Source organism: Pleurodeles waltl, chromosome 5 (genome assembly GCF_031143425.1).
Source record: "Pleurodeles waltl isolate 20211129_DDA chromosome 5, aPleWal1.hap1.20221129, whole genome shotgun sequence".
Lineage (NCBI taxonomy): Eukaryota > Metazoa > Chordata > Amphibia > Caudata > Salamandridae > Pleurodeles > Pleurodeles waltl.
Window position 1 is genome coordinate 720,083,300 of NC_090444.1, and position 17,864 is coordinate 720,101,163.

At 49.1% G+C, this 17,864-nt stretch overlaps 1 protein-coding gene across 1 annotated transcript in view; it reads left to right on the forward strand.

Annotated features, from left to right (window-relative positions):
• Positions 1–17,024, forward strand: part of FAM98A (family with sequence similarity 98 member A) — a 337,728-nt gene extending 320,704 nt beyond the window's left edge. Inside the window, exon 8 of the mRNA XM_069234676.1 lies at positions 15,107–17,024. Coding sequence (XP_069090777.1) covers positions 15,107–15,817 — 711 coding nt within the window. The 3' untranslated portion in view covers positions 15,818–17,024. The remainder of the gene's footprint in view (positions 1–15,106) is intronic.
• The last annotated feature ends 840 nt before the right edge of the window (positions 17,025–17,864 follow it).

Below are 17,864 nucleotides of genomic sequence, written 5' to 3' on the forward strand. Positions count from 1 at the left end.
TGATCGGGCCAACATGGCGGACGCTTCGTATCAGAGCTCCGTCGAGGCCTTAATTAATCCTGAGTAAATCAACATCCTCCAGGGTGCTAAGAGTGCGATCCTGAAGCTGCGGAGCTGGGTTGGCAGTTGGGACCACCGGGTCGAGAGGAAGAGCCGCAAGACGAACCCATATGACCGGGACGCAACGCGAGTGTGATCCAGAGCTGGGCCGGGCCAGGGTTACGAAGCGTGAGCAGCGTTGGGCAGAGGCGAGGAGAACCGGACCCCGGTGGATGACCCTGGGTGAGTCTTAGGCTACGTGTTGCTTGCTGCAGATGAGACGCGGGGCTCCCTTGGCGGCTCCCGGGGGAGCGACGACCCGGCTGCCTAGACCTGCGGAGGGTGGCCGGTGGGATCCAATAAAACTCAGCATCTTCCCGGAGCCGGGGATACGATCTTGAAAGTGCAGAGCCGGGCTGGCCGCGAGACCACCGGGCCGAATGGAAGAACTGCAGTGACAAATCCGGGTGACATGGACCCGGCGACCGTGTGGGCCCGGACTGGGCCGGTCCGGGGTTACGAAGCGCGAGCAGCGCTGGACAGAGAAGAGGAGAGCCGGGTGACAATGAGTGACCCTGAGTGCGGCTAAGGCTGAGGCTACGTGCTGCTTGATGCAGCTGGGGCAGGGAACTCCCCTGGTTACCTCCGGAGGAGCGACGACCCGGCCGCCGAGACCGGTGGAGGGAAGCCGGCCAGGAAGGCCCCGGCTGGGCCGGACCAGAGTTACGAAGCACGAGCATCGTTGGGCAGAGGTGAGGAGAGCTGGACGCTGGTGAGTGACTCCAGGTGAGGCTGAGGCTACGTGCTGCTTGCTGCAGTGTGGAACTCCCCTGGTTGCCTCCGGGGGAGCGACGACCAGGCTGCCGAGACCGGTGGAGGGAAGCCGGCCAGGAGGCCCGGGCTGGCCGGACCAGAGTTACGAAGCACGAGCAGAGTTGGTCAGAGATGCGGAGTGCTGGATGCCAGTGAGTGCCTCCAGGTGAGGCTGAGGCTACGTGCTGCTTGCTGCGGCAGAGGTGTGGAAATCCCCTGATGGGAGAGGAGGCATGATGAGGGGAGCCGCAAACGAGCACAGATATGGTACCGCCGCTGGAAGGCCCTGCTGGCCTGGGCCGTGAGGACCCACCTCTCCGAGACAACTTGATTGGAACCAGGCTTGCATATTCTGGCAACCGGTCCAGAGGGCCGCAGATCAGACCAATTGGGTCCGACAGGAGACTGAATACACCCATCCCCAGCCGGTGAGTGGGTCCACCACCCTGTTTTACATCTAGCCCACAACAACACGAGTCCCGAAAGTCTTCCAAGGGTAAGACCAGAAGCAAGACATTGCATTGTAATCCTATGAGTACACCACAGAAAGAAACCATAGGGGACTTCGCGCAACCAACGGTCCAGGCAACCCTGGAGAAGATCCTGGGGGCCATTGAAGACACAAAAATAACTTTACGACAAGACATTAACCAAGTGGTAGTGGAGCTAGGGTTGCGGAGGGCAGATCACACCAAACTGGCAGGCAGAGTAAAAGCTATAGAGACAGACATAGCAGAGCTCACTCCGAAGCACGAAAACCTTGCAGCCTCAGTTCTACAGCTGACAGACCGGGTACACCGCCTTGAACGCCGCGTGGAAGATGCAGAAGGCAGGAACCGCAGGAACAACATTCGGGTGGTGGGCCTTCCGGAGGGAGTGGAAGGTTCCGGCATGGTGGAATTCCTCGAAGGATGGCTACGCACAGTCGTGGCACTGGATCACCTTACGGCCTTTTTCTCCCTGGAGAGAGCACACCGAGTCCCCTCAAGACCTTTGGCGCCGGGGAGGCCACCACGGGTGGTGGTAGCGAAGTTAATGCATTATAGGGACAGGGACTGTCTGCTCCGTAGAGCCAGAGAAGCAGGCCGTTTGAAGTTGAAAACAGCGCAGTGATGCTATTCCCGGACTTCACCTTGGAAGTCCAGTTGAAACGTGCCTCGTTCTTGTCCGTGAAAAAAGCCCTCCGCGAGGAGGGGATCCAGTACTCACTCCTCTTCCCGGCCAAACTACGAGTGGTCCTGGATGGCAAAACGGTGTTTCTACAATCGCCAGAGGAAGCTTGGGAATGGTTGGGAGTCGAGGGGCCGGACGGCGGGCTGCCACGTACAGCCCGGACGTGCCGCCCGCAGAGGTAAGAAGAGACAGCGCAATAGGGATCGGCTGCCCGCGGGGCCAACCAGGGCCCAGAGAGAGTCAGCGAAGATAAAGGCCCTGGATGCGGTGGCCTCGGTGTGCGGGAGTGCGCCCTCGCAGGTCAATAGTGCAAAAGACTCGGACGCGGCGTCGGTCTCTTCAGAAGGAGGCTCCAGCTACCTCGGCGACACCCCTAGAGTGACCCCCCAAACATCGGATGAACTGGCATAAGTGTCTTCCCGACTGGCACTGGAGGATAACAATACTTTATTGAAGAGGCCTCGACGACCTCGCAGCCACCCCCTCAACCGGTTTCTCGGCCATTCAATCGGAATGGCGAAAACTCAAACTGACTTGTTGTTATTACTGCACTGTTGCAATGTTTACTGGGCAACCTACAGTTTGAGAGGTCCCCTGGGGTTGGAGCGTTGGGGTTTACAATTTAGTTCCTTGATGGTGGAACTGAGGTTACAATTTACTCACATTAAACTTAACGAGGAGGGTAGGGAACTAAGGCACGGGAAGGAAGGGGGGAACAATGCGGTTCACCACACACCGACATGGCTAGTTATTCATTCTTGACCTGGAACGTCCGGGGACTGGGTTCGCCCTCTAAGAGACATCGTGTACTCTCGTACTTGAAACGGAGGGGGGTACATGTCGGCCTGCTGCAAGAAACCCACCTCACAGCTAATGAGATTGATAAATTGAAGCGCAGATGGAGGGGTCAGATCTTCGCTACTAAATACTCAGCCTACGCCAGGGGAGCATTAGTGTGGATAAGAGCGAGGGTTCCTTTTGAGGTTACATCCACCAAAATTGACCACGAAGGTAGGTTTGTGATGGTGGGGGGGGCCTCCTACACGGTGTACCAACTACCCTATGCAGCATTTACGCCCCCAATCATGACCAAATCCCCTTTTTACAGCAATTGTCTAGACATCTTACACGTAGAAACGGGGAGGAATTATTCATCGGAGGAGATTTCAACAATGTGGTAGATGTGGACATGGACCGCTCCACCCCGCCACTTAAGGGGGCGATAACACATAAAATAGCCAGCCATTCCAAAGATTGGATGCTGCGTTGGGGACTGATAGACACTTGGCGTTCCCAACACCCGACAGACAGGGACTACTCATACTATTCTAGCTAACACCGCCTACACACTAGGATAGATAGGATCCTATGCTCTGCACAGGCTACACAAAATGTAACTCACACAGAATACCTAGGTCGCACCCTGTCCGATCATAACCCCTTATTACTGGTATGGAAGGCAACTGATGATAGGTCCCCCATTCCGTTGTGAAGATTACGTCCGTCGGCCCTGAAGGACCAGTCATACAGAGAGTCACTCCGCTCCCACATAACAGATCATGTTACCCTTAATGCCAGATCAGCTACATCTAGGGGCATAGAATGGGAAACCCTCAAGGTAGCAGTGAGAGACAAATGCATGAGCCAGACGGCTGGAATCCAGCGCACACTAGAGAGGGAGCTGGTTAAGCTAGAAAAGACCATCCATGAAGTAGAAAGGAACAGTAACGGTACAGAAACAGAGGAAGACAGATTAAAAGAAGCTAGGTCCTCGCATTCCCGAATTGAAGAACAATTAAGAATACATAGCGCACGAAGATACTGGGCCTCGGTACAAGCAGAAGAGGGTAGATCTGGGAGAATGCTGGCCTGGCTGGTGAGACCGGGAAGCGAAGGGGCACCTATAGTAAATGTGCGTGACATGAAGGGGAGGACTCACCACGCACCTAGAGAAGTCAATGAGGCTTTCCTAGAGTACTATACCTTTTTATACAGGCAGCCAGACCCAATCGAACTAGAGCAGATCCATGCATACTTACACCCGTTACCAACATCCACACTGACAGATAGCGACAGGGATGTCTTGGGGGGGACCCGGTGTCCCTGGAAGAAGTACAAGAAGCCATATCACAGTTAGCAGCTGGGAAAACCCCGGGTACTGATGGGCTGCCGATGGACTTCTATAAAAAGTAGCCTTCACTGCTAGCTCCCAGACTGGTAGAAACATTCACAGAGGCATTCCAATGGGGTATACTTCCCGTCTCTATGAGGGAGGCACTGGTAATTCCCCTGCCTAAGCGAGACACAGGCGAATTATCGGTGACCGACTTCCGCCCACTGTCAATGCTAAATTGTGACTTCAAAATCCTCAGTAAGCTTATGGCCAATCGGATCCTTCAACATATCCCTAATCTGATACACCAGGATCAAAATGGTTTTATTCCAGCACGGAACACATCCCTAAATCTGAGGCGCCTGTTCTCCATTTCATACATGCCACACACTGAGAAGCCCCCGGGTGCAACCCTGCTGGCAATAGACTTCGAGAAGGCATTTGACTCCCTAAGATGCGATTTCCTACGGACAGTGATGCTCAGAATGGGGCTGGGAACCAAATGGGTGCGCTGGGTGGACCTATTATATGCATCCCCCCTTGCGAGAGTGAAGACCGGAAAATCGGTCTCAGAGGCATATCCAGTTTACAGGGGCACTAGGCAGGGATGTCCTCTGTCCCCTCTGTTGTTCGCCCTGGCTATTGAGCCCCTGGCAGCCCTGTTCCGCTCCGCCGGCTTGGGCAAGGGTATAATGCTAGGACAAACTGAAAATATTATCTCACTTTACGCAGATGATGTCCTAATATATTTGAGGGAGGGCGAGACAGGCCTGCCCTGGGCAATAGAGGAGCTAGATAATTTCGGAGCCCTTTCAGGATTCCGATTAAATAGAAGTAAGACCTTTGTCTTCCCAATGGAATCAGGTGGCGTACGCCCATCGACGTGCCCTCCGGACGTTGTGTGGGCCCCACGCACCTTTAAATATTTGGGCATCCAGGTGTTCCACGACCTAAGAGACTTACGTGAGGGTAACATAGGTAAGGCAGTCCGAGCGCTCCGCTCCCCAGTGGGATTTTGGAGATCTCTGAAACTGACCAGATCAGCTCGGATATCCCTATCAAAAATGATAATGCTCCCACGCCTCCTGTATTTCTTTACTAATCTGCCAGTAGTGATTCCCTCAACTTGGTTCCACGAGTTAAACACCCTACTCAGAGAGCTTATATGGGATGGAGGCCGCAGACGCGCCTCGCTCCCTGTCCTCTGTAGGCCGGTGATCGTGGGGGGGGGCCTCGGGGTGCCAGATTTTGAATCCTATTATTTGGCCTGTCAGTTGCAGTGGGTGGCCGGATGGCTGGCGGGGAGAGGATGCACGGAGGAGCTCACCGCAGGCGGGGGGAGTGGCGGAAATCGGATGCTGGCGTTCATGCTAGCCCGAACAGTGAAGTGCAAAGTAGAGAGTACATTACTGAAAACAGCGTTAGAATGCTGAAAGAGATGCTCACGCAGAACGGGAATAGGTACACCATATTCCCCGGCCCTTCCATTACAGTGGCTGGTGCTTGACCCATTGGACGGATCGAGGACTTGCAGTGGACTAGGGATATGGGCGAGTAAAGGTGTTGGAACTCTTGGAGACTTCTTTCAGGGAGGACTAGTGAGATCATTCACGGATCTGGTCGAAAGAAATCAAATACCGACTGGGCAGTTCTTAACCTACCAACACCTGACTCACCGTATTAAAATAAACTGGGGAACGATCAATGCAGAACCAGAGACACACAATATCATACAAATCCTCCTGACTGTGGGTGAGGATACCCACCTGGTCGCAAAACTGTACAGGGCCCAAAATGAGTGCACTCTGACCCCCTCCAAGCCCTTCGTGAGAGATGGGAAAGGGCACTGGGTAATACCCTGACAGAGGCGGAGTGGAAGAAAGCAATGGCATACCCTAGGAAAGTAACTAGGAACACACGTCTAAGATATATATACAATTTAATTATTTGCACAGAACATATCTCACACCGCATAGACTAAACATCATCTATGGGGGAGACCCCAGAACATGCCCCAGATGCAACAAACTAGATGCAGACCTGGACCATATGCTATCGCATTGCCCGGATATCCGGCGGGCCTGGGAGGTGATATTGGGCGAACTTGAGAAATCACTGGGTGTCAAACTGCCGCAGACCCTGTCGCTGTGCTTCTTGGGACTGCATTCGGGATTGGCGCTGGGTGCAGTAACTAACAGATTTCTGGACCTGGCACTGGCACTCTACAGGAGACAAATAACACTAAACTGGAAAGCTTCTAGCTCCCCCCCATTAGAAGTCTGGCGACGTGAAGTCACGAAATGGGCCAGAGCGGAACTCCAGGTCTTGGAGCGCGAAGAATTGAGGGGACTGCGCCAGAAACCCATTGCCCCTTTATGGGAGGAAATATTAAGAGGATGGGAATCTCGAGATAGCGACGAGGAAACACAAGGAGAGTAGCCGAGACACCATCTGGCCAAGTGTAGTTAGATAGACCAGAACACATAAACATTCACTACGAACAGAAGGGGAAGATTGGTGGACCTAGCACAGAACGTAGGATAGCCAAGGAGGGCAGCAGCCACAAGGGAGTGAGCGACACTATATAACTGATCAGGAGCCAGCCCAGGTACACACACACACGGCCAATAACCCCTGAGTAGACAGCTGAGTTTAAACTTAACAAGAGAACTCCAGTCCCCGACTGTCTAGTCCTTAACCCACCCTACTAGGAGCATTCACCTTAACTAACCACCATCATGTAAATAGTTATTATGAATATCTATTGAGAAGCTGCATAGACCACAAATACGCTCAGGCAAGTACTATCCACAGATTGGAACAGTACATTAACAGTTGGTAATAATTAATGTGGACTACTGTACAAGTTATCATTGTATTAATAATGTATTAAAATAAAATGACAATAAAATATTGTTTAAAAAAGAATATGGAAGAGGCTCCCAAGTTGGAGCAGGCCCCAGTGACCCAGGCCTTCCTGGCCTCCCCATTTGACTCTCTTAAGGCAGACATTCAGGATCTCATAAGAGACCTTTCAGAGGACATGTGGAAGATGAGACAGGACCTGTCCTTGGTAGTTGAGTGGGTCTCCACCCTGGAGGATAGCAAATCTGCAAGAGGCGAAAAAGTGGAATCGCTGCAACAGGACATCATCAACCTTCATGAGCAACATGGCTATCTTCGGGCCCAGAAGGAGGACCTCGGGAATAGATCCCGCAGCAATAATTTCCACATCAGAGGGGTTCCCATGGACTCAGAGGGCTCTGACATCCAGGGATACCCACAGGCACTGTTTTGCTCGATCCTGGGCTGGGCAGAGGACCCTGAAATGTGGCTGGATATGGTGCATCGTGTCGGCCGCCCTGGGGGCCCCAACACTAAACCACTAGACATCATGGCCTGTGTATATGACTTTCAAACCAAGGAAGACATGATGAAGAAGGCCAGGACCAAACAACCAGCCCTCTTATGCGGATATTCATTCGGGTTCCTCCTGGACATGTCGCTCCTTACTCTCCAGCACCGCAGGGAATCCAAACCAGTTACAAGTTCCCGAGAGCAATCCTTTGGCTGGGGGCACCCCCTTGGCTGGTCTTTTGCTGGGAAGGCCTATCAACTTAAAACACTCAAGGAGGCCCACCGCATTCTTGATCTGCCGGACAACTCCTCTTCCCGCTATACACCTGACTCTCCCTTCAGCTCTCTGGTGCAAGCACTTCGGTGGCAAAGGGCCAGCAAACGCAAGAAACACCCACACCCTTAACCAGAGGAATGCGTTTAGGAACGCCAGGTGGTTCTGGGCAGTCTGACTTCAGGAACTGGCAGACCACTGAGTCACACTCTGCCTTATCCATAGGCTGCGCCCATACCACAAATAACATACTGGGGTCACCCCCCAGCCAGGGTTGTGATGGCAGAGGGCTTGCCGAGTAAGAACGCCTTCTAAGGAGCGCACCTTGCCCATCCAACCGGACCATGCCCACTTGGCAACCTTCCATTGCTAATGGACTTTTCACTTATTGTTTTCATACCAAAGTTGTTGGGGGGTGTAGGAAGCTGGACTGGAGTATGGTGATCTATGCCAGATCCGGGTATCCCCTGCTAGTAATCCGTAGTCAGTGTCTAGGAAGCCAGGGCTTTCTAGAGGTAGCTGTTGATGAGCAGCCAAGACCTATCTAGGAGACGTGCAAAGCTTATGCATTACCACTATAGTCACCCAGCACTCCCACATGACGGAACCACACAGCTTTACAAAATAAAGGTACTTTAGTATGGTAACACAAATACTAGAATACTGACTTGGCAGTCCCCAAAGTAAACACACTATTATATACACATTAGCAGTCAGTAAAAAGCATAGAAAGCAATAGGTATTGGTTAAACCAATATTAAATAGTGTAGGCCCTAGGGGAGGCCCAAACCTTATACTAAAAAAGTGCAATGTTAAAGGCAGTCCCCCACCCAAGGAAGTGGAATTGGTAGAAGGGAGCTGGAGGAACTAGACACCCCAAGATGTGAGTACCAGAGTGACCCCCAGCGACCAGGAGAGCAAAGGTAAGTACCTGGTTTTCCGCAAAACCATCAGGAGGACTTTGGAAAATTATTGTGCAAGACCCAGCCAAGACTTGAAGAATCCAATGGTGGATCCTGACAGAAGAGGGCCTGCAAAGGAAGGGGACCAAGTCCAGTTTGCATTGCAGTGTCTGGTGGGGGCAGGGGCCGCTACCCACCCTTCTGTGGATGCAGGACCAGGTCAGAGGTGGTCAGCAGTGCAGCACAGGAGCCGAAGGGAAGTCCCAGAAGTAATGCAAGTGATGTCCCATGTCAGTGGTGGAGATGCAGTTGGTTAGTGGTGCTGGAAAACCACCAACAAGCCTCAGCAAATGCAAGAGACCGGGAAGAAGGTTTGCAAGGCTGAAGAGGACCAGCAAGGTTCATATGACTCGACCCAAGGAGAGGAGTCCTGGGTGACCCTCAGCAGCTGGAAGAGTCACAAGAAGAGAAGGCGGCCCCCAGTGGCAGCAGGCCCAGGAGTCGCAGTGAGGCCCACTCAGGAAACATGGAGGGGTGTCCCACTTCGCTGGAGCAGCAGGCAGGAGACTGTGCTTTGCAGGAAGAAGTGTTGTGGGCCGGGGCTAAATGGAGCCTGAAGATCCCTTGGAGGAGGAACAAACAAGCCTTGGTAGGTGAAAGAGTTGCGGTGCATAGGGGTACTGTCCTGCAAGGAGAGACAAGGGCTTGCCATCTCCTAAGTTACACAGCTGGTAGAGAGGGCCAAGGGGACCACTCCAGACATCACCTGTGATGCAGGATCCACGCAGCTCCCAAGGAGAGAAGATCCACATAGCTGGTCTTCGTTGCAGTTGGTGCTGCGGATGCAGGGAAGTGACTCTTTCACTCCAAGGGAGATTATTTCTTACTTCTTGTTCAGGCTGAAGACTCATCGCCCTCAGAGAATGCACACCCAGGTAAATGTTGCAGTTACTGGAAGGAGCCGGAGAAACAATGTTGCAGAAAGGAGTTGTTGCTGAAGTTGCATATTTTCTGTTCCTTTAGGTTCCAGTTGCTGTGCCATCTCTGTGGACTTCAGAGCCTGAGCTGGTATGTACGATTTGGATAGTCCCTGTGTGGGCTTTGGCTCAGAGACGGTATGCAAGCATGCAGCTGCAGCAGTTGCTCCCTAGGTAAAATGTATGTTTTAGGCATGCCACTGGATATTCTGCCCTATCGAGGTCCATGCGCTTAAGGAGTAGGCACGCCTTTTCTAGTTCTCTCCACACCCTTGGGGCCCCAGTGCGCTTGTGTATGGCCTCAAGTTGTAGTACATTCTGCTCCAAACTCAATTGTTTTTCCTTCCGGGAAGCGACTGTCGGCTGCTGAGATAGCAATCAATTTCCCCCATACTACTAGTTTCAATGTCTCCGAGGCCAGGCCCAGTGAGGTCTTCCCGGTGTCATTGTTCCAGAGAAAGTCAGCGATCACCTTTTGCAACGTTCCTGTTGTGGATTTGGCCTGGAGGAGACTATCTCAGTCGCCAGAGGGAAGCCCAGTTCTGACACGGATCTAACAGCAACACTAGGGAGAGAGGGAAAAGGTCAGGTATGAACATGGGAGCAATTCAGACTTCTTGGACAAAAGCCTGTAACGCAGGGGCGCTTGTCAAGACAAGCATAGGCTTTGTGTGCTGCAGGGTAGTATGTGTAGTCTGGTGTGTTAGAATGGAACAGACACCAGACTTCCATAGACCACAGTTAGCCAGCCATCAGAGACCTTGGGTTAAAAAGGCACCGGATCAGCCGAAATGTTGGCCGGAGCTGTCGAGGTCAGTGCCCATAACTAGATTCATATCACCTCCCACCACTATAGCGAGGAGATTGCAACATTGATGTGGGGGCACCCCAAGACTTCAGCTACCTTAATCAGGATATCTCCCCTGAAACCTCCAGAGAGAAAGACTGCCAACCCTCCCTTCTTGGTAGGACCTAATGGCCAGTACTGGTGTGCAAACCATCAGGATTTCATCCTATGAATATCTTTGGAAACTAAGTGGTTTCTTGTAGGAGGCATATATCAATGCAAGAGCGTTTTAAGAGAGATAGGACAGCAGTCTGTTACATGGGTTTTTTAGGCCTTGCACACTGAGGCACGTGATTTTAATCTCCAGGAAAACGGGAAAAGATAAGTGTCTGTGACGGGCCACCTGAAGGTGTTGCTATGGTCCACAGAGATGGCCAGTGACCAGAAGATTAAGTTAATGGTGCAGAGGTGTCCTGCTGGAATCGTGCACGTCGAATCTGAGGACCCACCCAAGAGGAGGACCCTAAATAGCCCAGAAAGGGGGATTGGTCACCCAACAGGGTGACCACCTATCAGGAGGGGGCTGTGATATCACCTACCTGACCTGGCCACTCAGATGCTCCAAGGGGGCTCTGCCTATCTTGGATTCAAGATAGCAGAATCAAGTGGCCACCTGGAGGAGCTATGGGCACCACCCCTAGGGTGGTGATGTACAGGAGAGTGGTCATTCCCCTTTCCTTTGTCCAGTTTTGCGCCAAAGCAGGGACTATGGATCGCTGGACTGGTGCAATCTAGTTTATGCAAGGAGGGCACCAAATGTGCCTTTCAAAGCATACAGTGGCTTGGGGAGGCTACCCCTCCCAGGCCATGTAACACCTCTTTTTAAGGGAGAGGGTGTTACCTCTCTCTCCCACAGAAAATGCTTGTTCTGCCTTCCTTTGCATGAGCTGGTCAAGCAGCAGGACGACAGCAACCTGTCTGAGGAATGGCGGCAATGCAGCCTGCCCAGAACCCCCCAGAAGACTAGTAGGAGCAATGCTGGTGGTCCTCTAAGGAACCCCTAGAGTACTGGGAATCATACAACCAATATTGGCAACAGTATTGGGGTATGATTCCGACATGTTTGCTACCAAACATGCCCAGGTTCGGAGTTACCATTATGTGTCCAGTACACAGGTAAACTGGCTTCCCTGCACTGACTAAGTTCAGTGCAGTGGAGCTGGAGTTCATAGGGCACCTCTGCTCATGGAGGGGTGCCTTCACACAATGGTACCTGCACTCTGCCCTCTGGGCTAGGAGGGCCTACCATAGGGGTGACTTGCAGTGACCTGTAGTGAAAGGGTGCATGCACCTTTTCATGCAGGCTGCAATGGCAGGCCTTCAGACACATTTTACATGGGCTCTAATGGGTGGCACACTACATGCTGCAGCCCATGGGGAACCACTGGTGCCCCACTGCCCTGGGTAACTAAGTACCATATACTAGAGACTTATAAGGGGGCACCAGTATGCCAATTGTGAGGTGTGCAAATTCCTAAGCAACTAAATTTGGAGTGAGAGAGCACAATCACTGGGGTCCTGGTTAGCAGGATCCCAGTGAAAACAGTTAAAACACATCACAGCAGGCAATAAGTGGTGGTAACCATACCAAAAATAGGGTTCTTTCCTAAGTGTGAATGTTCTCTTTTGTCTTACTCCTTCACTCCTCAGAACCTACTGATGTTACCAAGCATGTTAAAGAGTCAAACCGCTCCCCATCAGATCAGCCCTATATAGTCCACACCATAGCAACACCTTCAGGTGGCCCGTCACAGACACTTATCTTTTCCCGTTTTCCTGGAGATTAAAATCACGTGCCTCAGTGTGCAAGGCCTAAAAAACCCATGTAACAGACTGCTGTCCTATCTCTCTTAAAACGCTCTTGCATTGATATATGCCTCCTACAAGAAACCACTTAGTTTCCAAAGATATTCATAGGATGAAATCCTGATGGTTTGCACACCAGTACTGGCCATTAGGTCCTACCAAGAAGGGAGGGTTGGCAGTCTTTCTCTCTGGAGGTTTCAGGGGAGATATCCTGATTAAGGTAGCTGAAGTCTTGGGGTGCCCCCACATCAATGTTGCAATCTCCTCGCTATAGTGGTGGGAGGTGATATGAATCTAGTTATGGGCACTGACCTCGACAGCTCCGGCCAACATTTCGGCTGATCCGGTGCCTTTTTAACCCAAGGTCTCTGATGGCTGGCTAACTGTGGTCTATGGAAGTCTGGTGTCTGTTCCATTCTAACACACCAGACTACACATACTACCCTGCAGCACACAAAGCCTATGCTTGTCTTGACAAGCGCCCCTGCGTTACAGGCTTTTGTCCAAGAAGTCTGAATTGCTCCCAGGTTCTTATCTGACCTTTTCCCTCTCTCCCTAGTGTTGCTGTTAGATCCGTGTCAGAACTGGGCTTCCCTCTGGCGACTGAGATAGTCTCCTCCAGGCCAAATCCACAACAGGAACGTTGCAAAATGTGATCGCTGACTTTCTCTGGAACAATGACACCGGGAAGACCTCACTGGGCCTGGCCTCGGAGACATTGAAACTAGTAGTATGGGGGAAATTGATTGCTATCTCAGCAGCCGACAGTCGCTTCCCGGAAGGAAAAACAATTGAGTTTGGAGCAGAATGTACTACAACTTGAGGCCATACACAAGCGCACTGGGGCCCCAAGGGTGTGGAGAGAACTAGAAAAGGCGTGCCTACTCCTTAAGCGCATGGACCTCGATAGGGCAGAATATCCAGTGGCATGCCTAAAACATACATTTTACCTAGGGAGCAACTGCTGCAGCTGCATGCTTGCATACCGTCTCTGAGCCAAAGCCCACACAGGGACTATCCAAATCGTACATACCAGCTCAGGCTCTGAAGTCCACAGAGATGCCCAAATCACTGGGGTTTTCCAAGGCTTCTACAGTACGCTATACAAAACACCTGATGGCCCCAGCAGTGCTCTCCCTGGACCCCTGGAGGCGATCCCGATTACCCCTCTCAACAACCAAAGACCCTGAGGGTCCGGAGAGACCCATGCGGATTGAGGTCATCTTGGCCATTGCCTGCCTAAAGCCGATAAAATCCCGTGGGCCTGATGGCTACTTGCTGCAGTTCTGTGAAGTTTTTTGCTAGGACCTGGCCCCATTTCTTACTCGCCTTTTTAACTTATTTGTTGACTCCAGGTCCATCACAGGAACAGTGCTGGAGGACTCCATCTCAATTATTTCAAGACCTGGCAAGGACTCTGCCCTCTGCCGGTCCTATAGGTCTATCTCACTCCTGAATATTGATAGCAAACATTTTACCCGCATTCTGACCCATTGCCTCAACCCTCTTATGCCTGGCCGACAAGGCAGGCTTTAACCTAACGGCCAATGTGGAGACAGCACCTAATACATTCTCCATCTAATGGACAAGATCCTCTGATCCCGGGGAGAGGCTGTCATTTTTTATCCTAACTGTTCTTAAACAACGCTGCCAGCTCCTGGTTTGTAGGCGAATAGCCGTGTATACGAATGTTCTGTGATGGCTATAAATAAATCGAATTGATCCATTAAAAAAAGATAATGGGTATCTTCCACTCCAGCCACTGTCTCCAAGTAGTAGTGTGATGAAAGTGCTTCTGCTATGTAACCAGCATTATACACAGTAATGCTGTATCTTTGTTCGCTTTCATTACACATGCCCAAGCCAGCCAGTGGCCCACCAGTTTTTCTGTTTTCAAAACACTATTAGTTGAACTCTTTCTTCATCAGAATGGAGGGCTTTTAGTCTTGTGCTTTAGCGCTCATCCATCAGGGCCCTCCATGTCTCTTTTCAGCTTCTCTCTGAGTATTGTGAGCGAAGCTTGCACTGTTGTTCCTGTGATGCACCTATCCAGTTTATGAGGGAGTCTAATGGTTCTTCCCTCTACTTCGGTGGTAGTTATTTGTACTATTGCTTCTTACGCGGTACCTCATCTGTGCTTTTTGTCAGACCCTCTGAAACAGTTTTCCCTATACAACAGCTACATTTACTAGACTGGTCAATAGTTGTTTTCTAATGTTCACACTGTCACTAATATACAGGTGTCCTTTGTTCTGGTTATATTTGTTAATTTGCTCTGAAGTTGTGATTATTGCTGGGATAACAGTTTAGCCAATTCAGTTTCACATTTGTCACTCTATTGACATGAGTGCTTACTGCTATGCTGTGGAAATCAGCAAAAAGTAGGAACTAAACTATCACCCCAGGAATGAAAGATACATGCACTAAAAGTTCAAAATAAAATACATAATAATGTGGATAAATACTCTTGTTTGAAAATTGTCACCTCTAACAAGCTGATATTTTGAATTTGACGATCTGTAAGGGATTCTATTCTTACGTTTAATTTCTTTTTAACACATTCGTCTCAACTGTAGGTATACAATAACCAGAGACACAATCTAATAATATTTAGAAACGGGTTTGTTAACTTTCTGTGGTTTTTTAAATGCAAAAAACTAGCAATATATTGTCTGCTTTCAAAACAATATTTGTTTTGAAATGTTTGCTGCCTTGTGAATATATTTTTTTCTATTTTTATTTCTTTAAAACTTTTAACATTGAAATACTCTTGTGTTAAGGTCTTACATTTCTATTTTTATCCAGGTATTAATGGGTAGAGTGCCAGACAGAGGTGGAAGACCAAATGAGATTGAAGCTCCACCTCCAGAGATGCCACCCTGGCAAAAGAGGCCAGAAGGACCACAACAGCAAGGTGGTGGAAGAGGAGGAGGTGGTGGAAGAGGCAGCTATGATCAGTCCTATGGTGGTCGTGGAAGCTATGACCATGGAGGTGGACGTGGCAGCAGTGGAGGAGGCAGCCGTGGCAGCTATGACCATGGAGGTCGAGGTGGAGGGAGAGGAAGTAAAGTTCAAGGAGGTTGGACTGATGGAGGTGGAAGTGGTTATCAAGACGCTAGCCACCAAACTGGGGGCTATCATGGTGGAGGTGGAGGAGGCTATCAAGGAGGAGGTTATCAAGGAGCGGGCTATCAAGGAGGCGGTTATCAAGGAGGTGGCTATGGTGGATATCAGCCCACCTCTTACTCTGGAGGTGGATACCAAGGTGGGGGATACCAGCAAGACAACCGATATCAAGACAGCAGTCACCAAAATGACAGAGGAAGTGGCCGTGGAGGAAACCGTGGTGACCGCAGTGGTCGAGGGGGCCGTGGTGCACGTGGAGGCCAAGGAGGTAGCTGGGGAAGAGGAAGCCAAAACTATAATCAAGGTGGTCAGTTTGAGCAACATTTTCAGCATGGAGGCTATCAATATAATCAATCTGGCTTTGGACAAGGAAGAAATTATACTAGCTGAGGCTACTATAACTATTGTCAGCAGAGCTCAGTTAATAGAGACCCAAGGTTCAGCAATCGCCCAAAAGTGCTTTAGAATATGTACGTATGTATGTGTGTATCACACAGCCACCCATTGTGGTAACACCACTCTATGACTACAATACAGAATAAATGTATTTCAAAAAAAGAAGCAATTTAACTTATAACGTTATTTAGAAATGTATATTACAGTGATTATTTTCACCACAATGTTGTTTGACTGACCCCTCAAATCATTTTCATGCTTTGGATTTATACAAAGTCACCAAAACATGATCTATTTCTGGGTTAATCACTCAGAATATTCCTTTAAGATTTCCTTTGCTTTCCTAAACATTTAGGGAGAATTAGTAATGAAGCTCCCTTTTAGAGACAGTGATTTTCTTTTTTTTTTTAAAGTACCATTGACAACTAATTCATTCAAGTGGTAACCTTTATCTAATATATATACCATATTCAGTACGGTATTTTTTTTGCATATGTTTCTGACACCTTCTGAAGCATAGCGGTTTTCCATGCTTTTTTAATTATTCAGAACTGAGGTGTGTGCACATTTAAAATATATTTCACACTCGCAAACTGAAAATGCAGTCTGTCTCTATTAGTTGAGCTCTTCTGCAAAATGTGCATTACATAGCCCTGCCTTTCACTTATTGAGACCTACTGTCAAGTTATCCCAGGAAAGTCCAAGGATGATAAACTTTGAAAATGGTGAATGAGAAAAAGAGGTAAGCAAAAGTGAAAAACATCTAGCCATTAAGATTTTCAGATAAGCACAGCTATTCACACCTTGCCCCCTTACAATTTTTTTTTATTTTTTTACTTGAAGTCAGCTAAGAAGAAGCAGCCAAAACTATCAACAGTATGTTATTTTGTGCATAAATCATTACCACTGGTTCAACAAATAGAGAGCTGTTTAGTGTTTTATTATTTTTGCGGGGATGCTTTTTTTTTTTCTCAGAGAAATGCACTACTTTCCAGGCGTACCCTGGAGGCCCTACATTATTGCTGCAAATAACAAAGCCTGGCAGAGTATTCTTTCCTGTTTGTTACATAATACCTTTTTAGAGACTAAGCGTGAAACGATTATTTCTTTGATGTACATAAGCACTGCGAAGCTGTGAAAGAAGTTGGCTGATGGTGTGCAATTGTATGAAAGCTGAGCAATAAAATATCTGTTCTCCATATTGTTTGCTTTGCTTTCTTCAGTTAAACTTTAAATTATCTATGATCTAATGCCTAGTCTCTTTCCAGTATAGATGAGATTTTGGAATTGTGGAATTGGAGTGTAAAATAAAAATAATGTTTATACCATTGTTGTAAAACGTGATGTGAAACTTGATTTCCTAATCCCCAAAGAACTCGAAAGGAGAGGCGTTACCTGTACTAGTGAAATGAGATATCTAGTCTTACCAATCATTTAGATAGAAAGAAATGAGCTAAGGCACTCCTTTTCCCATGACATCTGCAAGATATCCTGAACCGGGACACATTGATAATGCACAGATAGTTATTTTGGTTATTCCAGTAAATAGCCCCTAAGTATCAAAGGTGATTTTTTTTATTCATATAATTGACATTTTACGTGAAATTGCCTTGACACATAGTTACTGAGGCACAGTGTGGATAAAACTGGTATGATGGCTACCCCAAAAATCTAGTTAGGAGTACACAAACTGGCATGGCCTTGATCGTTGCATAGAGAATGTGTCCCTGCCTGGTTGTGTGATGTTGGTGCTCGACAGGCTAAACAATGATGTAACGAGGAAAACTTTAAATACGTTAATAAAATGCACATGCAACTTTCACTGCAATTGTGAACTATAGAGAAAGGAAGCTCTGGTATCCCAAACTCATTGGTTAAACAGAGTGCTTCAGAGACCTTAAGTAACCAAGAAAAGGTAGAAGTAAATAACCTGGCATGTAGATGCAGGTAATGGAAATAAATGTTGGTTCTGATCTGCATGCTCCAGAACAGAGTGCAGCAATGAGATCTGCAAATGTTGGAGAGGAGCTGTTAATTTTGT